The sequence below is a fragment of the Littorina saxatilis genome, linkage group LG3 (genome assembly GCF_037325665.1).
Source record: "Littorina saxatilis isolate snail1 linkage group LG3, US_GU_Lsax_2.0, whole genome shotgun sequence".
NCBI classification, from domain to species: Eukaryota; Metazoa; Mollusca; class Gastropoda; order Littorinimorpha; family Littorinidae; genus Littorina; species Littorina saxatilis.
Genome location: NC_090247.1, coordinates 69,631,428 through 69,657,993, shown reverse-complemented (window position 1 = coordinate 69,657,993; position 26,566 = coordinate 69,631,428). Strand labels below are relative to the sequence as shown.

At 42.6% G+C, this 26,566-nt stretch overlaps 2 protein-coding genes and 1 long non-coding RNA gene across 3 annotated transcripts in view; 2 read left to right on the top strand and 1 right to left on the bottom strand.

The window, feature by feature from the left end:
* LOC138960990 (placenta-specific gene 8 protein-like) overlaps positions 1-2,188 on the top strand; it is a 4,834-nt gene extending 2,646 nt beyond the window's left edge. Inside the window, exons 2-4 of the mRNA XM_070332608.1 lie at positions 63-186; positions 572-711; positions 1,189-2,188. Of these exons, the coding sequence (XP_070188709.1) occupies positions 63-186; positions 572-711; positions 1,189-1,281 (357 nt within the window). The 3' untranslated portion in view covers positions 1,282-2,188. The remainder of the gene's footprint in view (positions 1-62; positions 187-571; positions 712-1,188) is intronic.
* LOC138963126 (uncharacterized) overlaps positions 1-26,566 on the top strand; it is a 154,160-nt gene that overhangs the window by 96,103 nt on the left and 31,491 nt on the right. The window lies entirely within an intron of this gene.
* On the bottom strand, positions 3,839-22,583 carry LOC138963114 (ficolin-1-A-like). Its single transcript, XM_070335140.1, has 7 exons — positions 22,427-22,583; positions 12,577-12,662; positions 11,366-11,416; positions 10,925-11,058; positions 10,580-10,676; positions 8,592-8,759; positions 3,839-5,549 (listed from the first exon to the last, which is right to left on the bottom strand). The coding sequence occupies exons 2-7, from the start codon at positions 12,659-12,661 to the stop codon at positions 5,305-5,307; spliced, it is 780 nt and encodes a 259-aa protein (XP_070191241.1). The 5' UTR covers position 12,662; positions 22,427-22,583; the 3' UTR covers positions 3,839-5,304.

Genomic DNA, 26,566 nt, shown 5'->3' with positions numbered 1-26,566 from the left:
TTAAAATGTATGTCATATGTTTGATGGACTACATCATGACTCATTGCTGTGTGTCTGTTCAGTCTATAGTGATCAACCAGCCCGGAAAAGAAGCGGGAGGCAGAATGACGCGACTGTTCGTGGACCCCGAAGGCGTTAGAGGCTGGAGCACCGGTGTCTTTGGCTGTCTCAATGACATCACTTCCTGTGAGTTGTTGTTGTTGTTGTTGGTGTCGTTGTTGGTGTCGTTGTTGTTGTTTTCGTTGTTGGTGTTGTTTTTGTTGTTGTTGTTGTTGTTGTTGTTACTTTTATTGTTGTTGTCGTGGTTGTTGTTGTTGTTGGTTATAGTGTTGATGTTGCTGTTGCTGTTGTTGTGGTTCTTGTTGTGGTTGTTGCTGCTGCTGCTGCTGCTGCAGCTGATGATGCAGCTGATGATGATAATGAGCAATAACAACAATATTAGGTAACTATTCCAAAAGTTAATGTTAGACTTGAAGATATTGCGCGAAAGCACGCTGTGTTGGTTTTGAAAGGCCTTGGTAAGAATTGGGAGTGTTCTTATGTCGTACACATGTGTTACCATTCCTTGCAGGTGCGTGTGCTTGTTTCTGCACACCGTGTCTGCTGTGCCGGGTAGCTAACCGCATGAACGAGTGTGCCTTCATCGCCTGCGCCATCCCGGGTGGACTGACCGCCATGAGGGTCAAACTACGGACCATGGGGGGCATTAAGGTCTGGGGTGGATTTGAGTGCTGTTTGTTCTCTCTCTTTCTCATGTCTTTTTTTGTGTTGTACAGTGCTGTAGAAAGCGTATGCCTTTAGGCAGCTGCTGATATGAAGGCTGGCTAAATTTCAATGCTGTTCAGTGATTTTGAACATTTCTGTTAACTTTGAAAAGATAACATTCGAGTGCGTGCGTGCGTGCGTGCGTGCGTGCGTGCGTGCGTGTGTGTGTGTGTGTGTGTGTGTGTGTGTGTGTGTGTGTGTGTGTGTGTCAGATTATCAGTCGATCGGTCTGAATGTGTGTGTGTCTGTCTGCATGTGTTTTTGGCTTCTCTGCTATTGCCTGTGATTCTTGATCCGTCCTGTATCTCTGTCGGACTGTTTGTGTGTTTGTCTCTCTTTAACGCTGGCAATAATATCATTACTGTAAAATACTAGATCACCAAGACAACATTCTGATCCGATTTCCATGATCTCTACTTTCAGGGAAGCATTTGCCAGGACTGCCTGATCGTCCACTTCTGTCCGCTCTTAGCCACGTGCCAGATGTCACGTGAACTGGACTCCATGGGCTTGTAACGAACACGCTCATTGGCTGGAGTCTCCGTGGGACGGCTTGTAACGAAATCGCTAGTTATCTAAAGCTTTTTACAGGACACTTTGTAACAACAACGTTCATTGGTTGAAACCTCCAATCTAATCTTGTAAAGACGCTCATTGACTGGATCATCTGTGCGAAGGCTTGTAACGAAATCGCTTATTGGCTGAAGCTTCTACAGGACAGTTTGTAACAACAACGCTCATTGGCTGAATACGCTAATAATCAAATCGTGTAAAGAAGACGCTCATTGACTGGACCATGTGTGCGAAGGCTTGTAACGGAACCGCTTATTGGCTGAATCTTCTACAGGACAGTTTGAAACAACGCTCATTGGTTGAAACCTCCAATCGAAAAGGATTGCAAGGATGAAGCTATGTGGCTGACACCTGACGGAAAGCTTGAAACGAGGAACCTTTTGTTTTGCTGAAGCGTCTCCATGAAGGCTTATAACAAAGACGCTGAATAGCTATAGCATCTTAAGGAAGTTCTGTTCTTCAGACGAGCACCTTGATTGTAGGTACCCCCCGCGGGTTAGGGGGAAGAATTTACCCGATGCTCCCCAGCATGTCGTAAGAGGCGACTAACGGATTCTGTTTCTCCTTTTACCCTTGTTAAGTGTTTCTTGTATAGAATATAGTCAATTTTTGTAAAGATTTTAGTCAAGCAGTATGTAAAAAATGTTAAGTCCTTTGTACTGGAAACTTGCATTCTCCCAGTAAGGTAATATATTGTACTACGTTGCAAGCCCCTGGAGCAAATTTTTGATTAGTGCTTTTGTGAACAAGAAACAATTGACAAGTGGCTCTATCCCATCTCCCCCCTTTCCCCGTCGCGATATAACCTTCGTGGTTGAAAACGACGTTAAACACCAAATAAAGACAGAAAGAACTTAGAGACACGCCTCTTTTGGCTGTAGATTTCTACGTTTGAAAAGGCAGTTGTCAGAACGTGCGTGACTTCTACCCCTGTGTGTCACTATTGTTCCACAGTCCTTAGGTCTATAGGGCAATGAAGAAAGACTACAACAAACTTTTTTCTACGTTGGTTTTTGAATACATTCAAATTCTAATAATGTTTCTGTTTATGCATTGAATGTTGATCGAAAAGGCATTCTGCAAAGATTTGGGTGTTGAGCTTTCAACGATTAGGAATTGCATAACGGTTTTTGCGTTGAATTAAGAACAGATAAATGAACTTTTGAATATGCCAGACGACAGTTTAATCAATTGAATGTCACATTTCCTGATAGTGGTCTCTTTTGAAAAAAAGGTGTGGGGTACAATCCATCCTGGCAGCTCAACTGTGTCACCCGCTTTAAGAAAAACTGACTTAAAACCATTTTCTCAAACATTGGTTTTTGCATGCTCAGTTTCTCGTGAGGTGCGGACCAAATGTGCACATCAATTCCTTTTCAAAACTCAGTTTGTATGTTTATTTTGTTTGCTTGGTTTTGTATTTATATTTTTGTCTGCGGTGCGGAAGACGCTAGTAGGAAATACAGTTCTTTGCTGTTCTATGAATATTACGATATCGGACAAGAGATAATAACATGCCACTTTTGGGCACACACTTGCATTGCTTTGCACGCTCGTGTGTGTGTATGTGTGTGTGTGTGTGTGTGTACTTGTGAGTGTGTGTGTACTTGTGAGTGTGTGTGTACTTGTGAGTGTGTGTGTGCGTTTCTGCGTATGTATCTGCGTGCGTGTTCTCGCGCGTGAATGTGTGTGTGTGTGTTGAAAATAACACTGTCAATCTGTCATCCACCCTTTACTTAGATCTTCAGCCTGGCATAAATGTCGGTTCAACGTTAGGTCTTTCTGGTGATAGAGAGAAATTACAAAAAGACATGGTACCTGACTAATAATTACACACACACACATTAATGTCAGCACCATCTGCTTCATATTCAATACACTCCTATAGAAACTACTTATTATTTTGTCAGTCACCCAATCACAATCAGACATCATTTATACAATCGTGTATGTACAGATAAATTCTCTGTAATTCTGTGGAGGAAAAAGAGATGGATTTCGGTGCAAGGATTTGCCATAGATATGTCCCAAGTCAATACCAAACTTGATGCATATCGTTTAAAGTCCCATTCCGCCTTCCACTTTGCTACATACCAAAAAGCGACACCCTGACCACTAGCTAGGGTGATTTGAACTCTTTCATGAATTCATTTCCGAAAAAGGCCAGTGCCTTGTGTGTGTGTGCATTTGTGTGTGTGCATTTTTGTGTGTGTGTGCATTTGTGTGTGTGTTGGAATGTCTGTGTCTGAAGAGCGCGAGAGAGAGAGAGTTAGAGAGAGAGAGGGGGGGAGAACTAACAGACACAGACAAAGTGCTCTAGATAGATAGACAGAGAGACAGACATAGTGTGAGAGAGGTGCACTCACATTGAAACCAAGCAGTAGCAGCTGCTCTCTCTCTCTTACACACACACACACACACGCACACTCACACGTACACACGCGCACGCACGCACACACACACACACACCCACACACACACAATATTCGTGACAAAGATGCAGATGTTGTATTCTTTATTATGAGCTACTACGTGAGTATAATCACGTGAACATCAACGGGTCTGGTCCTTAGATTTTGCAACAATCCAGTTTAAGGCTGGAGTCAACCCCTAAGACCAGAAAGTAGAATTAAAACAGGGTTTTACCCCAACTGACATGTCCCAAATTAAAAGGCTATACAGCATTGAACGATTGAAACCAGGTATTGTAAACAAGATAATCGATTTTTTTCTATTTAATTTGATTCATTTATTCAGTTGTGATTCTTTAGCAAAAGTCTACCCTATCCGCAATTTGTATATATTATCATATTAATAAAGGTTAATGCTTCCTTTACTTGTTATTTCTTTTTCTTCTTAGCAACTCCTGAATTTACACAAACACTTTTTAAGTGTTATTTACCTTTCAATTACCTAATCACAGGTTAAGACTAGAAACACGTTTTTGTTAAAGCCATATGTACTCGATGACTATACACGCTAATTGCTTTACCAACAGCTGGAGACAGACTAAATTAAGTTCCCTGCAAAATATTGTGGTCTAGGACCCCTTAAATGTTGAGATATTTGAATTTTCATTTTGATCTGGATCGTCCTATTTATAGATTTGGCAACACATGTAACGTTGATGCAAGGGAGAGAACACCGCGGCTTTGTTGACATCCTCACTTTTTCAGAGGCTAGAACAAGCTGTAATGCATGTATTATGGTCCGCGCATGGTGACGTATCGTCATTATATGGTCTTATGGTGCGTTTGACATCGATTGTGGGCAAACTACACTTTGTAAACACGGGAGTGCGTTAGTATGCCTTTAAATGGGTAGTGGACAGGGGTAGCAGAAACACTGAATTTCAAAAGTTAGTTTGTTAAGGGTTATTCATACTGTGATCTTAAGGATATTCAACCGTGCATTCGACCAAGGTGTTGAAGTTTCTTACATTTCCCGTTTAATTAAATGTTTGTTTGTGTTTTATGTTTGAACTTGTCGTTTTGGTTTCCCATTTACCAGCAAAGTAACTGTTTTTTGGTTCAATATAGTTACTGGTATGATCATTTGATTATTAATGTGTTGACATATCCACATGAGAATCATAAAGGTTTTTGTTATAGCGGTGACTTAGTGGAACAATCTGATACCCAATACTCAAGTTTTTAGTCGTTATCTTTTAATTAAGCGTTGTTGACTATGAATGTAGATATATGTAAATGCTTGTATAACTGTGTTTTAATTTTAAATGTGTCAAGCGCAAAGAGCATAATTGTAAAGTTATGATGCTGCACTATATAAATGCTCATTTATTATTATTATTATTATTATTATCTTGGAACTTAGAAGGTTAAAACCTTAATTTATTTGGGTTTTTTTCCTGCCTCGACACTCCCTAAACTTACAGAAATTTTGACTGAAAAAAACAACTTTTACAGGGGATAGACTCCAATCTTAACTCAGTTTTGAAATAAAAGTTTACATAGGTTTAAATTTCATTTCTGAGAACTTCAGCGAGTACGCAGAATCGAAATGGTACCACACTACCCCATCATAGCCTGAAACCCTGCTGCTTTTGTAGATACCGTTGAGATGGCTGTGGTGACAGATGTTGTACCACCAAGCGCTGTGCCAGTGTCTTGCGCAATTGCCACCACTGGTCTTGTCGTGGTCTGCGTCGGCAGTGCTGAACTGCATGTTTTTGTGGTAGGTCAGACTGTCCCCTGTACAGAGAAGGATCAGAGAGTATAGTGTGTGTGTGTGTGTGTGTGCGTGCGTGCGTGCGTGCGTGCGTGTGTGTGTGTGTGTGTGTGTGTGTGTATGTGTGTCTAAGTGTTAGAGAGAGCGAGAGAGAGAGAGAGAGAGATAGAGAGAGAGAGAGAGAGAGAGAGAGAGAGAGAGAGAGAGAGAGAGAGAGAGAGAGAGAGAGTAAAGGGTCAAGAACACATACCCACTCCTGTACCACAAGAGAGAATAAAGGATCAAGAACACATACCCACTCCTGTACCACGAGAGAGAATAAAGGGTCAAGAACACATACACACTCCCGTACCAGGAGTTGTTTCTAATCTGATGACATCAAATGATGACAGACATGTCGAGAAAATAGATTTTGACATGAACCGGTAGGCGATCGTTGATATCTTTTCCAAGACATGTCTGCTATCATTTGCTTACAGCTAGCATATTGGAAAGAACTGTCTTATTGCCGCTTAATTTCGACCAAAATAAAATTCGAATCGACCCAGGGACTTTGATGGAACAGCCTAATTGGGACTGGATCACTCCGATTTGAATAGCATAAAGGTACAGAGTATGGACCACATTTTGTTTCATGCTGATAACTGGATTGTTTCATCGCAAAGTACTTCCATTTTGTGATTTTTATATTTAGTCAAGTTTTGACTAAATATTTTAACATCGAGGGGGGAATCGAGACGAGGGTCGTGGTGTATGTGTGTCTGTCTGTCTGTGCGTGTGTGTGTGTGTGTGTGTGTGTGTGTGTGTGTGTGTGTGTGTGTGTGTGTGTGTGTGTGTAGAGCGATTCAGACTAAACTACTGGACCGATCTTTATGAAATTTGACATGAGAGTTCCTGGGTATGAAATCCCCGAACGTTTTTTTCATTTTTTTGATAAATGTCTTTGATGACGTCATATCCGGCTTTTCGTGAAAGTTGAGGCGGCACTGTCACGCCCTCATTTTTCAACCAAATTGATTGAAATTTTGGTCAAGCAATCTTCGACGAAGCCCGGACTTCGGTATTGCATTTCAGCTTGGTGGCTTAAAAATTAATTAATGACTTTGGTCATTAAAAATCTGAAAATTGTAAAATAAATTAAAAATTTATAAAACGATCCAAATTTACGTTCATCTTATTCTCCATCATTTTCTGATTCCAAAAACATATAAATATGTTATATTTGGATTAAAAACAAGCTCTGAAAATTAAATATATAAAAATTATTATCAAAATTAAATTGTTGAAATCAATTTAAAAACACTTTCATCTTATTCCTTGTCGGTTCCTGATTCCAAAAACATATAGATATGATATGTTTGGATTAAAAACACGCTCAGAAAGTTAAAACAAAGAGAGGTACAGAAAAGCGTGCTATCCTTCTTAGCGCAACTACTACCCCGCTCTTCTTGTCAATTTCACTGCCTATGCCGTGAGCGGTGGACTACGAGTATACGGTCTTGCTGCGTTGCATTGCGTTCAGTTTCATTCTGTGAGTTCGACAGCTACTTGACTAAATATTGTATTTTCGCCTTACGCGACTTGTTGTAGTTGTTCTCTCTCATGTTAACCTTCAGACCTATTCTGATCAAATAAGCTTTGATAAACTTTCAGCAAAAATTAGTGTCGAAAAAAGCACATATTAGGAGCTTACGGGCACCACCGAAGAGGCCATCACGAATCATTGTCGAAAGCGTAATACACTTCAAAATAGCATGATACAACTCGGTGTATAAGTTAGAATAACGCAAATATCAATCAGATTCATTTGTTTGAGTACGAACAGGACAAATAACAAAAAACTAATCAGGAACAGAGAGAAAATACATGAAACTGTCAACTTGGACGTAAAGAAGACTGCATGATAGATTTGTTTTAGCGCTAATTATAAATCATTTGTAAGGATCTTCTTATTGAAATACTAAAACCAGTCTTTATCTGTTGTTCTCTTTAGCTAGTTGTAGGTGGCGCACATCAGAGGACACACACATACTTTATGATTTTGCGATTATTGTTCCGCTTGAAAGACGGGAATACGCTGCTAAAACGTAACAATTAATTACTGTCTAAGCTGTCTTATGTGGAAATTTAGCTTTTTATCAGCTTTGGTCAGAAACTAGTCTGTTTCAAGTGTTTTATTTAGAATGAACGCTGCCAGAAGTGTAGAAACAGTGAAAAAGCTTGAAGGTTTTTGTTGTTTGTGAGTCCACAGCTGTTTTGAATGTGCATGTTATCCAAAGAGGGCAAATGTGGAGAAAACAATTGGTTCTGGGCGCTCTTCTACCGTAAGTTTGTCAGATTAGGAGGTGGGCCATACAAGGAACTGGTCCATATTAGGGTCCTTCTCCCCTATACCTGTCAGTCAGCATTCTGGTGACCTACAACAGCCGATCACTCAACTAGCGGTATAAATATTAACAGATGAAGTGCTCACACACACAAATCTCACACAGTAAACCGTGATGAACATGCATTACTTGCTTCGCTATTTCTTGTCCAAGAAAGAGCTACAGACCCAAAATCAATGAACGAACGAACGAACGAACGAACGAACTTTATTACTCAAGGATGGACAGTAAGGACATGACGTACATAATACATCTGACGTATAATGAGTGACGCAATTTATTTATTTATTAAGGAGATTTCTATAGGCATTTGATTCTTCAGAACTTTGATCATGTAATGTTCAAGTGAGCAGGTCAACATGCCTTGCTGCTCTGTGCAGCACTCACCAACAAGTCTGCTTTTCGATACTTTTACAAGGTCAAGTGTATCGGTTAAGATATGAAAAATGTCATTACTTAATGTAAGTCACGCGGATTTAATTTAATTTAAACATTTAGTTTGTCATATTTATTTTTAGAGTAGTAAATAAAAGCCTGACCGCTATAAAAAAAAATTAAGCAGGTCACCTTCAATCAGTGCTGGTACGTCAGATTAGTCACAGGGTGCACTAAAGTGGTAATACTAATACTATATCACTGCTGCTGCAGCTGCTAATGGTGACGACCAGGTCTACTTACCAGCGCTGCCCCCTGTAAAGCTGTTAAAGCGCAGACGGTAGTTGTCGCTGCTGCCGCTGATGGAGAAGTTGCTGTAGGTGGCGTAACCTTTCGCCGATGACCACTTCGTAAGGTCCACACGAAGTTTGTATGTCTGTCCGGAAGTCAACTTGTGCAGGGCGTCAAGACCTGAAAAGTATCAACACACACAGTTCATACCTCTGTCTGGACGTCAATATGTACAGGGCGTCACGACCTAGGAAGTATCAGTACACACAGTTCATATGTCTGGACGTCAACATGTGCAGGGCGTCAAGACCTGGGAAGTATCAGTACACACAGTTCATGCCTCTGCCTGGACGTCAACATGTGCAGGGCGTCAAGACCTGGAGAGTATCAACACACACAGTTCATACCTCTGTCTGGACGTCAATATATACAGGGCGTCAAGACCTGGGAAGTATCAGTACACACAGTTCATACCTCTGTCTGGACGTCAATATGTACAGGGCGTCAAGACCTGGAGAGTATCAACACACACAGTTCATACCTCTGTCTGGACGTCAACATGTGCAGGGCGTCAAGACCTGGAGAGTATCAACACACACAGTTCATACCTCTGTCTGGACGTCAACATGTGCAGGGCGTCAAGACCTTAACAATATCAACCCACACAGTTCATACCTCTGTCTGGACGTCAACATGTGCAGGGCGTCAAGACCTGGAGAGTATCAACACACACAGTTCATACTTCTGTCTGGACGTCAACATGATTGTGCAGGGCGTCAAGACCTGGGAAGTATCAGTACACACAGTTCATACCTCTGGCTGGACGTCAACATGTGCAGAGCGTCAAGACCTGGAGAGTATGTTTATACAGTGCTGGAAAGTATTTTTATACATTTATGGAAAGTATTAACAGCGATAGAAATTTCTGTTTGACGTCAACGCACAGGGAGTCAACGCCAACAACATTCCACACACACTTCATACCTCTGTCTGTATACTGGGTGTGCGTAGGTTTGGCTCAGGTTGAGGACTTTGTTGTAGAATCACTTTCCTAACTTACACCTGTTCTTATACTTTCCTTTTTTAAATGTGTGCTTTTAAGAAATGGGAGACTTATGTTTTCTTGAGGCGAGAAAACTACTTCCTGTGCGATATCAAATTCACTGGGAACTTCCTGCGCGATAATGATGAATTGACATACCGTTCCTAGTTGACCAATGACAACAGCTGTTGGCTCACGAAGTGTAGCCTATGCGATGCTAATTTTTGTCTGTCTGTGCGTGCGTGCGTGCGTGCGTGCGTATGTATGTATGTATGTATGTATGTCTGTGGTAGAAACTTTAACATTTGAAGACGTCATATTACATTGACGTCACATTATGACGTACGAGGGTTAGACGTCACGCGATGGAATTACTGAAAGTCTCGGTGATTGTTATTTTGAGCGGGCCGAGACTATTTGGCAGTCGTGTCCATGTACATGCAGACAGACAGATCTAGATCTAGTGTCTCGCTTTCTTGCAGTTTCACCTATGCTCTTTCTGTGTGTGTGTGTGTGTGTGTGTGTGTGTGTGTGTGTGGTGTATGTGTGAGTGTGTGTGTGTGTGTGTGTGTGTGTGCGCGCGTGTGTGTGTGTGTGTGTGTGTGTGTGTGTGTGTGTGTGTGTGTGTGTGTGTGTGTGTGTACTGTGTACTGTGTGTGTGTGTGTGACGGAGTGATTGAGTTTGTGTTACTGTTTGTCGATTTCTTACGTGAGCCTTGAAGGCTTCGCCTCTTGTTTTTGTTATGTGATCAGTAAAAATGCAATAATTATCCAGAATCGTGTGCAGGAGGAAGACTGTGCTTTCAAAATATTCTCGGTGTTTCATGCTATAATTTCTAACTGTACAAATATACTGTGTACATCTCTAGGCTATCTTTGGTCCTTTTAACAGACCCGGTGGTTGGTTTGTTTTCGTGTTGAAAAAAGTGATCACATGACCAGCTGAGCAATGACTCACCCAGCCAGAAATTTCCACTCAGGTCACCGAAGCCCCTCTTATAGGACGCCCAGTTCCTGGTGAAATTCACTGAGGCATCCTGTCGGCGTTGAAACACCTGGTACATCATTTACAAAGCTGACATCAGCAAGGAAAAGTAGCTGATCAATGAAACACCAGCAAACTTGAGTGTGTGTGTGTGTGTGTGTGTGTGTGTGTGTGTGTGTGTGTGTGTGTGTGTGTGTGTGTGTTTGTGTATTTCTGTGTGTGCGTGTGTAAGTGCGCACGCGCGCGCGCGCGTGTGTGTGTGTGTGTGTGTGTGTGTGTGTGTGCAAGCGCGCGTCCTTGTGTCATTGCACCACCTACCAGCCAGCCCCCACCATCAGTGTCCTGGTCACAGTAGACCCGTAGCCGTTTGTTGTTTCTTTTAGGGTAGATATTGACCACACCACTCCGAGGGTGGCGACGCCGGGCCTCCACACAATTTCTGGGTCTGTTCCCTGCACGATGCAAAACAGATCAGTGATCAACGTCTGGCGAGGAAAGGGGGGGGGGGGGGGGGGGGGTGGGGGACCTACAAAACGCCTTCGCAAACTGGTAGATGCATACATAGCCAAAACCTCGAAACAGTTTTCTGACAACATATTTCTCACGGACGAACAGACACACAAGTACAAACGCACGTGCTCACGCACGCACCTACACACTCAGAGACAACTCATGCACGCATGCATTCAACCAACCACACACACACACACACACACACACACACACACACACTATTGTATCCAATCAAAGAACGTTTACCGCGGCGTCCTCCAAAGGTCCAGACTCTTCTCTGCATGCCACCTCCACCCCCTGAAATCAGAATCACGGCAGAATGAGGTCACGTGTATGCAAATTAACTTGCCAAACTGCTTCTTTTGTCTCTGTCAAACTACAGTGTCAATGACAAGCAGCAAAGACAGAGAGTCTGCAAACACCGAGACGAATGTCCCATGCGGAAAGTTGACATAGAAATGACGCAGCTTACGTTAAACATGAATACATGATTATGTGTGCGAATATGAATTGTTATATAATATTCAGCAAAAGTATTGTATTTTTGAGAGAGATTTTATCAACAAAGATTTTTGGGGTAAAATGACGTCGACTGAATGGCTTACATTGATATAGGTAGGTCACTCCTTTGCAACCGTTTCTTTTGGGAGGCAAATAACATGTTCGCGATTGTGCTGTTTTTGTAATGGTTCTGTGCTCGCACAACGCTTATTTCTTGGTATAAGTGTCGCCGGACGAGGAACAGAAAGTTTACAAGATGAATTGAGCTGCACTCGGTAGCAGTCATGGAGTAATATAATATTATGTCTTTGTGATGATTGGCCAAAATAGATCTGGACAATTCGGCTGAGCCAACTTGGGACAGTTAGAAAGCAGTCTTTTGTGATCTCCGTTGTTTCATCTGGTGGTAACATAACTGTAACTTAAAATGAATCACTGGCAAAATAAAGGTATGTCTTAATATTAATACTAACGTACATATGCACGTATGTCTGTGTATCTATGTTCTGAAAGACAGTTATTCACGCACTCTTTCGTAGCAGACAAAAATTCACAAGGTTTGGGTTGATGGCCGAGACCTGCTTGTCTACTGTGAGGTGGAGAGACTCTGAAGCGTACAAGTCAAAATGCAAGCCACATTGGGAAAGCTTGAAATAATACATCTGTTCAAATCGTTAAAAACCATATTAACAAAAACTTCAATCAATTTGATTAAAAAAAAAAAGAGGTCGTGACAGCGACGCCTCCACTTTTTTCAAATGCAGAATACAAAGTCATCAAAGACATTTATCGAACAAACAAAGCCAAACATTTTATAATTATAATTTACATGGCACTCCGGTCAGTTTTAACAGAGAGATTAGATCAGCTGACCGCCCAGTGCACGCATAACGCATTTTGTGCTTCATGCATTACTAGGTCATGCAGTCGCTATGATGGACATGGAAGAATCTTACCCGAGAGATCGACTTGAACCTCCACATCGAAGGACATCACCACAGCCGTCACACACAGCAGGCATAACGCTAGTGCCACACGCATCCTGGAAGATAAGGTAAGGTAAGATAAGATAAGATAAGATAAGGTTAGAAAAGATTAGATAAGAATAGATTAGATTGGATTAGATTAGATTAGATTAGATAAGATAATTAAAACAAAAGTGGATATATCATTAACCAGGTTAGATTTTTCTTTTTTAATATTTCGGCAAACTTCTTCAGGATGTTATTATGAAACTTTCTATTTGATTTAAGGCAGTCTACTTAACTATCTGGCACAACTTTCTATTTGATTTAAGGCAGTCCACTTAACTATCTGGCACAACTTTCTATTTGATTTAAGGCAGTCCACTTAACTATCTGGCACAACTTTCTATTTGATTTAAGGCAGTCCACTTAACTATCTGGCACAACTTTCTATTTGATTTAAGGCAGTCCACTTAACTATCTGGCACAACTTTCTATTGATTTAAGGCAGTCCACTTAACTATCTGGCACAACTTTCTATTGATTTAAGGCAGTCCACTTAACTATCTGGCACAACTTTCTATTGATTTAAGGCAGTCCACTTAACTATCTGGCACAACTTTCTATTTGATTTAAGGCAGTCCACTTAACTATCTGGCACAACTTTCTATTTGATTTAAGGCAGTCCACTTAACTATCTGGCACAACTTTCGGATCATTTGTCTGAAGACATGCGAAGTCATGAATGTGTTCGAGGGTAAGTGAACAATCCGATAATGGGTTTTCAAAACTCTTTCTCATTGCATAGCATCAAAATACCTGCAACAATCCGAAATGTTACTCAAAGTACGTTTAGTATGTAGGCATTACATCCTGAAAATTGCAAAGCAGCCTACAAGGTCATTGCTGAAATACATCGCTTTTTGTCATGGCACCCGTTAACATTGATGCGAAACCCTCCCTTTTTTGACCGTTTATGGCATCGACACCTGCGTCAGAAGGAATGGCAAAGCACACGAAATACGCAAGTCGGCGAGACAAAACGACATGTTCTGCGTAGATAATTGATTTTACTTTCTTTGCGTTTGTAAAGGTTGCCAATATTTGCCTGTTATGATTTTTGGACGATTTTTTTATTGGTACCTTACGCTTTTGTTAGGTCGACTTTGGGGGTACCCTTATTTGAGCGGCGGTCATATGATCCCTGTTTAAGAAGGGTTTTTTATCCGAAAATTATGCCAAATAGTGTCACTTGTCGCAATGATTTTTAGGCTAAGTTTAAATGTAGAGGGTGCGGAGTTTCAAGACCTTCAACCCCACCCCCTCCTGCCTAAACAAGAAACAACATCCATTGCCGCTATAAAACATCTTCTTTACCAAGCTTCTTCCGTCATGTAGTTTCAGAAATTGGTATCTCTGTCTCACGTATTCTACACATTCTGCAACCTTGTAAACTCAGACTGATAATAATCTTCGCAGATTTTCAATTTGCCATTTCCCTTTTTATTTTAGGACTGTAAGATGGTTAGCCTCGGTGCTTGTTGACATTTTATTTAGGCCAAAAAAAAAATAGGTCTGTTTACGGTAACATAGGCCCAAAAAAATAGGGTCGGTAGGGGTTTTTTTTTCTTTTTTTTTTCCCCCAAAAACATTTATGCTGTGCATAAAATCATTTTTGCATGTTCAGATGTGCGAGGATAGACAAGAATTTAAGATAAAAAGTTTTCCGAAACCGGACAATCAGCCAGCGCCAGCCAGCGCCACAGTCACCACCACAACCACATGAAACGTTCATTGCCAGTTTACGCTGAAAATGTTTATTGGTCGACACCACAGGTCGTTCATTTTCAGCGCAGATAATGCATACAAAATCAGTGGAATATTTTCATAAATTCCACAAAAACTATGATTGACATAATCATATACATTGGGTTGTACATTTGCATAAATTCACCAAGAACAAAAATTGTCTTACACATCATAGATGGCATTGTCCACTATGTATTAGCTTACTGTTTTTTGTTCTTGTTTCCAGCTTCACCAACAAGCTGTCAAATTTTACTAGACTGGTCACCGGGTTACTTCCCTTTATCTACCGCTTTCTGCATCCGCTCATTAGACCATCATCAAAAAACTTATATTGGCAACTCTAAAAAACAATAAACATTGTGTTTTAGCCCAATTAAAGCACATCGATTAAATACATAATGTCTGTCATTCACCACCAATCCGGCGGTACGCGCCCACACAACTACGTTATGGTGGAGTAAGGGGATGGCGGTGGGGTTGAAAATTTTCGCACAGTTGTTTGGGACGTCTGGCACTGGCTACCGCAGATGCAGAAATGGCAGAGAGACTGAACTTGGGCCGGCTGGCCAATGGGAAGACGGCATTCCGCTCATTAGTTATGCATATGACCTGTGCTCTGGCACCGTCTATACACCACAATCTCGCTTCTCTTCACACCCAAAAATATCATTTATGCTGTGCATAAAATCATTTTTGCATGTTCAGATGTGCGAGGATAGACAAGAATTTAAGATAAAAAGTTTTCCGAAACCGGACAATCAGCCAGCGCCAGCCAGCGCCACAGTCACCACCACAACCACATGAAACGTTCATTGCCAGTTTACGCTGAAAATGTTTATTGGTCGACACCACAGGTCGTTCATTTTCAGCGCAGATAATGCATACAAAATCAGTGGAATATTTTCATAAATTCCACAAAAACTATGATTGACATAATCATATACATTGGGTTGTACATTTGCATAAATTCACCAAGAACAAAAATTGTCTTACACATCATAGATGGCATTGTCCACTATGTATTAGCTTACTGTTTTTTGTTCTTGTTTCCAGCTTCACCAACAAGCTGTCAAATTTTACTAGACTGGTCACCGGGTTACTTCCCTTTATCTACCGCTTTCTGCATCCGCTCATTAGACCATCATCAAAAAACTTATATTGGCAACTCTAAAAAACAATAAACATTGTGTTTTAGCCCAATTAAAGCACATCGATTAAATACATAATGTCTGTCATTCACCACCAATCCGGCGGTACGCGCCACCACCTGATGACTCACATCAGGTACCGCCACCAAGCAAAATCGACCTTTCTCGGAAAGTTGCACTGCACACTTTCTTATAATCCCAGGCTGCACTGCACACCTGTGATCCCATGTTAATGTTCTGCTGCACTGCACGCAGACATGTGCCTGACCTCCCCCTTTCTGTTGCACTGCACACCGAGAGAAGCCCTACGTTTTACCTGATCTACCAGTTGTGCACCCTGATGTAAGACAAGAAAGCGTTAGAAGACCATCTGCCCGCCTGACGGATTTGAGCGTCCGATGCCCCGTTCCGAGCCATGTGGGAGGCACCCCCAATCCTAAAGCTATGCGATTTGAAGTTCTGTTTGGGCAGGCCACAAAATTGGAAAACCAACTGTAGTTGCTCGTTGAATTCCCTGGCCGTTATGGGTGCCCCCGACATAGCTCGGAACAACGGCCCCGTTGCGGACAACAATATTGTTCCGTAAACAGCACAAGACCAATTGTCTCACCAGAATCATCACCAGGGGTTCTTTTGATGTCTGCTTAGTAATTACGGATACTAAATCTAAATTATCTGTATGAATGACTAAGTATTTGTTCTGAAAGGCCAGCGCCCATGTCTCCAGAGCCAAAACGATAGGATACAATTCCAGTAGGGTGATATTTTGGAGTCGCCACCAGTCGGACCACCTACCCTGAAACCACTGCCTACCGAACAAAGCCCCGTATCCCACTGCCCCGGATGCATCCGTCACTAAATCCAGCTCTTCTGAGGATACTTCCTTGTTCATGAGAAAAAAGCACTTCCCGTTAAATGACTGCAGAAAAGTTAGCCAAGTCTTCAAATCCTCTTTCACCCCTTGGTTCAGCCTCACGAAGAATAGCTGAGAGCGTATGCCTCTAATCAAGTCGATCAATCTCCTCAAGAACGCCCTCCCTGGCACCACTGCCTGGCAAGCAAAGTTCAGCAACCCTATGACCGACTGAATTTCCTTCACTGTTGCTTTCTTCTTTTGTAGTAGGTTCTGTATTTCTTGGGCACACTTCGTGAGTTTTTCCACCGGCAGCCGAATTTCTCTTTCGATTGTGTCTATCTCTATTCCCAGGAATGTCAACCTCGTCTCTGGGCCCTCCGTCTTATCAGGTGCCATGGGAACTCCTATTTCCTCACACAAACCCAGAAATTTGTCTAGGTATTCTTTGCCTAGCTGCTTCGATACTGCCGCAAGGAAAAAATCATCCAGGTAGTGCACTAATGGTATCCCGAACTTCTGAACAGCAATCCACTCCAAAGCCGTGCCTAGTTCTTCGAACAAGTGACAAGACGAAGAACAACCCATCTGAAGCGAAAGATCAACATAAAAACTTCCTTGCCAGCTCAGTACGAAGAGGTTTTGGTCACTAGGGTGAATAGGCAACAACCTAAAAGCTTTCTCCACATCAGTTTTTGCCATAAATGCTGTATTTCCTACTGTCTGCACTAACTGTACTGCATCTTGCACATTGGCATATGACACTGTGGCCATGTCTTCCTCTATGAAATCATTTATGGATGCCCCCTTCGGGTGAGATAGATGATGTATCATCCTATACTTTCCTTTCATCTTTTTCTCTACCAAGCCGATTGGAGAACATTGGAACTGAGTAAAAGGAATATGCCTAAAGGGACCTACTAACCTCCCCTCTTCTATTTCCTTCTTTATGTGCGCTTCTACTACTTCTGGCATTTCTTCTGCTGACTTCAGGTTCTTCTGAACTACACTATTTGGGGCTCCTGTGAACCCTACCCGGAAACCCTCTCTGAATCCCTGTATTAAAGCCCGCTTCTTCTGTGGATCGTACCCTTCCAGCCACTTTTCCAGCTTGTCCGCCTTCACTGGCGTGGCCCCCGTGCCCCAGTCTTCATTTCTTTCCTTCTCCTGCTTCTTTTCCCCCCCGTCCCGCTCGAAAGGGGTGCCCTTTGGCGCTGCATTTTCGGATTGCGTGTTGCCCCCCACACTGCGAGCAAAAGTGCTTGAAGCCACAATTGGGGCGGCTGCAAGATCCCTGTTCATTGAACTGGAAGCAGAAGCCCCCCACTTTGGCTGGGTTTCCACTTCCAGTCTTCCCCCCTGCGCCACCCTGCGGCTTCTTCTTTCCCCCGTCATGGGTCTGGGTGGCAGGCTCTAAGCGGGTGGTGGCGAACAGGTCCGCGTCGCTGTCCCCCCATGCCCTTTCTCCTGCAGCAATTGCGAGCCGGTAGCGGTAGTCATAGTCCCGCCAATTGCCCTGCAGCTCATGCAGGGTACACACCCGAGCAAAGTGGGCACCCAGGCCCCTGTGTACCTCTTTCGCTCTGTCCTGTAGTATAGTGATATAAATGTTCCAGGCCTTCACCCACTCTGTGAAGGTTAACAGTTTCTTTTCTTTCTTCTTCTTCTTCTTCTTTTTGTCTTCATCGTCCTCATCCGAGTCCTCCTCCAGCATTTCCTTCGGGTCCGCGGGCAGGAGTATTGCGAACCTAACCGCCACACCGCTCCAGATCTTTTCCTTTATTGTCTTTGGCACGTGTAGGTCAATGGGCAACATTTTCTGGTTGCCGGTTGCCCACGCCTGTGTACCGCTAGTGTTAGATTGCTCACCGGAGTGTCCAGAGTGCCCAGCCATGCCTGAGTTGGATTTTCCACCCGTAGAGGTGGTCGATCCTGCGGGCGATGCCTCAGGCGCCGGCGTCTTGGCGGCCCGAATCTCCGCAATCTCCTTCCTCAGGGCCTTCTGCTCAGCAAGGAGCTGGGTTAGCGACTCCTTCACGCCCATTTCGTCCTCTCCTTCAGCCTCCTCGTCTCGAAACCTCTTCGGGGGCTGCTTTGAGGGACGCCCCGGTCGCTTGGTTGGACGCTTCGACATCCTGAAACATTTCAAAGGCCACTAAGCATCAGGGGCCTATTTTTTTTTTTTTTTTTTTTTTTTTTTTTTTTTTTTTTTTTTTTTTTTTTATATATATGCAGCACGGGCTGTACCAATAAAACATTCCCCATGAAGTCACAACCGGTTCTACCAAACCAGAACCAACAATGACGTCACTCCAGAAGCTGGAAAGGATATTCCCTCCTATTCCACTCCCGGCATCAAAGCTCTGCGTCTGGCGTCTTCGGTAGAACCCAACCACTTCAGTCTGGGAATAAACCTTGGTACCCCGTTCGTGCTGCATCTACCTCCTATTGTGGTTCTGCCCTCAGCACGAGAGTACACCTAAGAAAACACTGTCAATCTGATCATGCAGCACGGGCTGTACCAATACACATTCCCCATGAAGTCACAACCGGTTCTACCAAACCAGAACCAACAATGACGTCACTCCAAAAGCTGGAAAGGATACCCCATCCTATTCCACTCCCGGCATCAAAGCTCTGCGTCTGGCGTCTTCGGTAGAACCCAACCACTTCAGTCTGGGAATAAACCTTGGTACCCCGTCCGTGCTGCATCTACCCCTATTGTGGTTCTGCCATCAGCACGAGAGGATACCGGCTATCACTATTAGCCCCCACTTCCCTCTCACCCGCTGAACAACCACAACACCTTCTTACCTCATTGGTCTATATGCCGACTGTCCAACAGAACTTTTCTCAGTGCTCTGTACAGTAGCATGTGCCCCGACCCTGACAGATGAATCCCATCTGCTAAAAAATGTTTCTGATACTGAGCAAACTTCTCTGCTGGAGGGAAAGCCACGTAGTGGGGGAACAAACCCACTATCCTGTGTGCCGTTTTCAGCTGTTGATGAAGAAGCCTATTCACCTCCCTGGCTATGTCATTGAAACCCCCCCAGCCACTGTATCTCTGTGTCATCCCTGACACCACCACTACTGAGTTTGCCAATGTTTGCACCCTCACACACAGATGCCACAGCTCACGAAACACTTTATTCGGTGTCGTTCCGGGAACAATATTATTGTCCCCCACCATTAGCACTATCACTCCCCATTTTTTCCCGGGTGAAAATGGCCCTGTTCTGTTCTAGCATTGATTCAACGTCGCTTATTTTTCGGCCCCCTCTCCCATCGAATATCTGCTCAAAACCATCAAAACCTAAATCTGGCCGCACCCCCTCATCTGTGTTCACAAATCGCTGAAACCTCCACGTGAAAGAGTGCCCGACCACCGCACAACTTGTAAACATTTTCGCTCCCGCCGTCTTTCTTCACAAAGAAACTAGTCACGTGACCGAGCGATTCGCGTTGCCACTGCTCGGACCAATTTTAATGCCAGGAGAAGATGATACTGTCTTCTTTTCTCCCTGAACACTTTTACTGACGGCTGTCAGCTAATTGTACCATCACCGTCTACCTAGCTATCACCCTCGTTCCTTCGAGTGTCACTCCCGGCAAACGTGAAACCACATGTTTCTGCCTACGGTGCCACGCTGTCTCCCAGTTTCCCAAACTCCAAACTTTCCTTGCAGACAACTAATTGGCCCCACTCGAGCCTATTACCGCTGTTTCGATCTCAATCGCCCCTCTCGACAATCAAGCAACAAAACAAAACAAAAAAAGGTAAAAGTACGTGTACCTTCTCTTTCCAAAATCCTTGAAACGTTGAAAATTTTCGCACAGTTGTTTGGGACGTCTGGCACTGGCTACCGCAGATGCAGAAATGGCAGAGAGACTGAACTTGGGCCGGCTGGCCAATGGGAAGACGGCATTCCGCTCATTAGTTATGCATATGACCTGTGCTCTGGCACCGTCTATACACCACAATCTCGCTTCTCTTCACACCCAAAAATATCATATTTTTACGTTATTTTGCCAAAGAAACAAGATTATTATTTTTTTTTTTCCCCAAATGCCAAAAAAAAGTCTAGGGTCGCGCGAAAAAACTAGGGTCGGTCGGGTTACCGTAAACAGACCTATTTTTTTTTTTTGGCCTTATACACATTTGTGAGAGGTTCCTTCGCGAGATTGTGTGTGTGTGTGTGTTAGAATGGCCTTCGTTTTTGTGGTATAGCTTTTGTGAATTCAAAAGAACAAATTTCTTGTGGGTTATATTCGCACAAAAAAGCATACAGTTTCCCTCAATAGGCTTTATTTTACTTCTTGTCTTTATGCTTTTCAGATTGAAGATACTTTTCATGGGCATCACGTGAATCAGGTAGGACACCACGCAATTTCCACGAGACGTACACATTCACACGGAAATTTGGATCTGGCAAGGGTAAAATATTGTACAAGTCGCGTAAGGCGAAATTACTACATTTAGTCAAGCTGTGGAACTCACAGAATGAAACTGAACGCACTGCATTTTTTCACAATGACCGTAGTCCGCCGCTCGTGCAAAACGCAGTGAAACTGACACGACTGTTTAGCGCGGAAGGGTTTCGCTGTGCTGCATAGCACGCTTTTCTGTACCTCTCTTCGTTTTAACTTTCTGAGCGTGTTTTTTAATCCAAACATATCATATCTATATGTTTTTGGAATCAGGAACCGACAATGAATAAGATGAAATTGTTTTTAAATCGATTTCGGAAATTTGATCATAATTTTTATATTTTTAATTTTGAGAGCTTGTTTTTAATCCGAATATAACATATTTATATGTTTTTGGAATAAAAAAAATAATGAAGAATAAGATGAACGTAAATTTGGATCGTTTTGTAAAAACAAAAATTTAATTACAATTTTCTGATTTTTAATGACGAAAGTCATAAATTAATTTTTAAGCCACCAAGCTGAAATGCAATACCGAAGTCCGGCCTTTGTCGAAAATTGCTTGGCCAAAATGTCAATCAATTTGATTGAAAAATGAGGGTGTGACAGTGCCGCCTCAACTTTTACAAAAAGCCGGATATGACGTCATCAAAGACATTTATCGAAAAAAAGAAAAAACGTCCGGGGATATCATACCCAGGAACTCTCATGTCAAATTTCATAAAGATCGGTCCAGTAGTTTACTCTGAATCGCTCTACACACACACACACACACGCACACACACACAGACACACATACACCACGACCCTCGTCTCGACTCCCCCTCTATGTTAAAACATTTAGTCAAAACTTGACTAAATGTAACAAAAAAAGAAAAACAAACTATAAACCGACAATAAAGTACGTTTCAGTTTGTTTACCTATGTGTGTGTTCCCATAGTGTATATGTCAATCATTTCATTGACCGATACAAGTTAATTTTAATACCACGTATTTGCAGATTGCAAAATACCAAATTGATGTGCAGGATTAATCAGCTGCATTGCTGTTGTATGATTTTGTGTAAACACATTATAAAAAGGGGTGTTTAACAGTAACGCAATGAAATACTGCATTTGGAACTTGTTCAACGTTTTATATAGACTCTTAATTTTGAGATACAAATATGCTTCACAACCTTGCTTATACGCGTTGACATAAAAAAAAACCCACTAAAGAACAACATAAAAGCATGTAAACCAGTGTCCGGGCTAAAGAGATAAAATATGTCTTGAAACATTGAACAATATACGTTGACACTGCAGATTTCAGCAAAGTATTTCTTCTTTAAAATGAAAACTCAGAGCTCTCTCATCTCATTTCTAAGGAAGGATAGTTCTTCAAAGCATAATCGCCCAGCCATTTTTTAAGCTTCTCAATCATCTCTGCAGCCCTCGTGTGTATCCTTTTAAATTCAAAGTTTAAACTAATGGTGTATATCGGTCATTTAAGACAGTGTCCAAGCTATCACACTGGAATCAGGGAAATATTTTCCACTCAGACACATATCAAGAATCATCACCATCATCACCAGCAACATATCTACAGATAAATACTCACGTGAGCAATCTCGACTTGATCAAATGTCAGAAACTGGAAGTGTTCAAGTTGGAGAGCAGTGTAGACAATCTTCTGAATTCAGAATGGTCTGTCACAAACCCGATACAGTGCTCCGTTTTATACACATCGCAGTTGTTACTTGAAGAAGGGCGATTGGCTGATTCAACTCACGTGGTGCAAGCTGGTCGGTGTTGTATATTCATTTTGTATGGTTAACCAAATGACACGTGACATTGGATTCATGACCAAAAACGGTCCTCCCCGCATGAAATTGTGGATGGAGGGAGAAAGACTTACAGATGTTTCATCGTGATTGGCTGGTATTGATCACGTGATGTACGGAATTGTATGTATGATGTCAGTGACGTAGCATCTAGAACCCTCGACTGACAGTAAAAATAGATAGTTATAGAGGCAGACAGAGAGGCACAGAGAAGGAGAGATAGTTATAGAGGCAGACAGAGAGGCACAGAGAAGGAGAGATAGTTATAGAGGCAGACATAGAGGCACAGAGAAGGAGTGATAGTTATAGAGGCAGACATAGAGGCACAGAGAAGGAGAGATAGTTATAGAGGCAGACAGAGAGGAACAGAGAAGGAGTGATAGTTATAGAGGCAGACAGGGAGGCACAGAGAAGGAGAGATAGTTATAGAGGCAGACAGAGAGGAACAGAGAAGGAGAGATAGTTATAGAGGCAGACAGAGAGGCACAGGGAAGGAGAGATAGTTATAGAGGCAGACAGAGAGGCACAGAGAAGGAGAGATAGTTATAGAGGCAGACAGAGAGGCACAGAGAAGGAGTGATAGTTATAGAGGCAGACAGAGAGGCACAGAGAAGGAGAGATAGTTATAGAGGCAGACAGAGAGGCACAGAGAAGGAGAGATAGTTATAGAGGCAGACAGAGAGGAACAGAGAAGGAGTGATAGTTATAGAGGCAGACAGAGAGGCACAGAGAAGGAGTGATAGTTATGGAGGCAGACAGAGAGGCACAGAGAAGGAGAAATAGTTATAGAGGCAGACAGAGAGGCACAGAAAGGCTGACAAGATAGAGAGACTGCGACAGGGACAAAGAGAGGGGAAAGAAAGAGAAAGAAAGAGCGAGGGAGAGAGAACAGGAAGCGAGAGAGAGAGAAAAAAAAGAGAGAGAGAGAGAGAGAGAAACAGACAGAGACACACACACAGGCAGAGAGGGACATAGAGACAGAGAGAAAGAGAAAGACTGACAAATAGTGAGCTACAGAGACAGAGAAAGAAGGGGAAAGAGAGAGGAAAGACAAAGAGATTGAGAGTGAAAGGGAGAGGAAGTGAGAGTGAGAGAGAGAGAGAGAGAGAGAGAGAGAGAGAGTGGACAACTGGGAGGTAGAGAGGGGGACAGACAAAGACAGACACGGAAGTGAGAGAGAGACAGAGAGAGAGACAGAGAGAGACATACAGAGACAGGGACACATGAACAGAGAGACAATTAGACAGAGAGGGACAGAGAAAGGCTGACAGATAGATATATACCTTTGCCTGAGAACGAGACAGAGAGAGGGGAAAGAAAGACAGAGGGACAGAGAGACAGATAGGGATAGAGAGACAGAGTAAGAGACAGAATCAGAGACAGACAGAGAGAGACTGACATGTAGAGAGAATGAGACAAAGAGATGAGAAAGAGATAGAAGTGGAGAGAGATAGGAAGAGAGAAGGAGAGAGCGAGAGGGAGAGAGAGAAAGAGATACATAGACAGAGACATAAGAGAGAGAGACACACACAGAGAGACAGATAGAGAGAGAGACACATACACAGAGATAAAGACAGAGACAGAGAGAGAGAGAGAAACAGAGAGAGAGAGAGAGAGACAGAGAGAGAGAGAGAGAGACAGAGAGACAGAGAAAGAAACATTGATACAGACATACAGACGGAGAAATGCGAGAAGGTGTGATTGTATAAATGTGTGCGTGTGTTGGTGACAGACGGGTACTGAACACTTCAAACTTTACAAGGACGAAGTTTGACAGTTTTGCCGTCACAAATGACAACTTTTTCCAACAATCCCAAGGGGTGTGGCTGGAAATAAGACTGTAAACCAATCATTATCTTTTCACTTTGCTACTCTACTAAGCATTAACGTCGGTTTCACGTCATCTCCTTCAGCAAAGAATAAGGGGTGTGCCAACACAAGGTCTATCAAATAAATAAGCTGACCACATTATTGCACACACTAACACCTTCCACTCACCTACTCATACGCATGAATGTAAAGTATTGTAAAAAATCAATGCAACTTTAAATATTGGTTAAGGACTATACCGCCCTGCGCTAAAACCAATACATTCTTGGCAAGTGTCAGGAGAGAATGCGGAGAATTATTGGAATATTCAATGGTAGATTTGATCAGAATTCCAATTACCACTACCATAGCTTACAACAGGAATTATTTCGTGAATATGATCATGAATACCGTCAGGTTTGGCATAAATCGAAAGAATTTGTCATTAATCTTTCTTTATTTGGTGTTTAACGTCGTTTTCAACCGTTCAAGGTTATATCGTGACGGAGGGAAGGGGGGTGATGGGATAGAGCCACTTGTCAATTGTTTCTTGTTCACAAAAGCACTAATCAAAAATTTGCTCCAGGGGCTTGCAACGTAGTACAATATATTACCTTACTGGGAGAATGCAAGTTTCCAGTACAAAGGACTTAACATTTCTTACATACTGCTTGACTAAAATCTTTACAAACATTGACTATATTCTATACAAGAAACACTTAACAAGGGTAAAAGGAGAAACAGAATCCGTTAGTCGTCTCTTATGACATGCTGGGGAGCATCGGGTAAATTCTTTCTCGTCCCAACCAATATGGGACTCCCCCTAACCCGCGGGGGGCAGTTGTCATTAAGAATTCAATGGACAGACGATCATTTGGTTCAGAATGGAGGCAGTAGTGTGCCCAGAAAATGTGCATGTTGAGTCAGCTCCGTTAGGTGACATGTCTGTCTATGAAGGGGTGACATTACACAGAATTAAGTTCGGATTGTTTTTTCAATTAAATTTCATCGCTCCTGAAAATTGATTTCTGTTGACATTCATGCGTATGAGTGGGCGAATGAACAGGTGCCTTTATGAGTAATAATGAGATCAGGTTTTTTTTTATTTGATAGACGTTGTGTTGGCACACCCCTTATTCTTACCATGACGTGAAACCGACGTTTATGCTCAGTGGAGGAGCAAAATGAAAGGTCAATGATTGGTTTTCAGTCTAATTTCCAGCAACGCCCTGAGAGATTATTGGTAAAAGCATTCATATTGACGGCAATACTGTTAAAAATCTCCCGCGTAGGGTTTGAAGAGTTCAAGTCATGTATCCGCCTGTGCCCCCCCCCCCACACACACACACACACACACAGACACCCTCTCGCTTTATGTCTATCTGTCTGTCATCTGTCTGCCTGTCTGACTGACTGTCTGTATTTCTATTTCTGTCTCTGACTGGCTGCCTGGCTCTCTCTCTCTCTCTCTCTCTCTCTCTCTCTCTCTCTCTCTCTCTCTCTCTCTCTCTCTCTCATTTCTGTCTATGTCTCCATCTGTCTTTGTCTTTCCCTATCTGTCTCTGTCCCTCTGTCTTCTCTTTCCTAAATATATCTTTGCTTTCCTTTCTCTCTGTCTATATGCCACTCTCTCTTTGTCAATCTTTCGTTGTCAGTCTCTGCCTGCACCTTTCTCTGCCTCTGTCCCTCTCTGTCTCTCTCACTCTCTCTCTATCCCTCTTTTGTCACTCTCTCTATTTCATTCCCCTTCTCTCTTTCTGGCTGTCTGGCTGTCTTTGAGACTGTCTGTCTGTCGGCCTCCCTCTCTTTTTCCCTCTCCCACTGTCTCTCTCTCTGTTTCTTTTTATTTTTGCTCTCAATACAGGTGCCCTGTACCCCTATCCTCTATCTCAATTTTCCCTACCTCCCAAGAAATTCCTATCTGAATTCAGGCAAAGATATCCACGTTTTTTCTTTATTTGGTGTTTAACGTCGTTTTCAACCGTTCAAGGTTATATCGCGACGGGGAAAGGGGGGAGATGGGATAGAGGCACTTGTTAATTGTTTCTTGTTCACAAAAGCACTAATCAAAAAATTGCTCCAGGGGCTTGCAACGTAGTACAATATAT

Coding starts and splice junctions, on each gene's coding strand:
- LOC138963114 (XM_070335140.1), bottom strand. CDS start 12,661: ATGCGTGTGGCACTAGCGTTATGCCTGCTGTGTGTGACGGCTGTGGTG. Junction 8,760..10,579: donor GAGTGGAAATTTCTGGCTGG/GTGAGTCATTGC, acceptor GATACTTTTCAG/GTCTTGACGCCCTGCACAAG. Junction 5,550..8,591: donor CTTTACAGGGGGCAGCGCTG/GTAAGTAGACCT, acceptor TTCTCTGTACAG/GGGACAGTCTGACCTACCAC.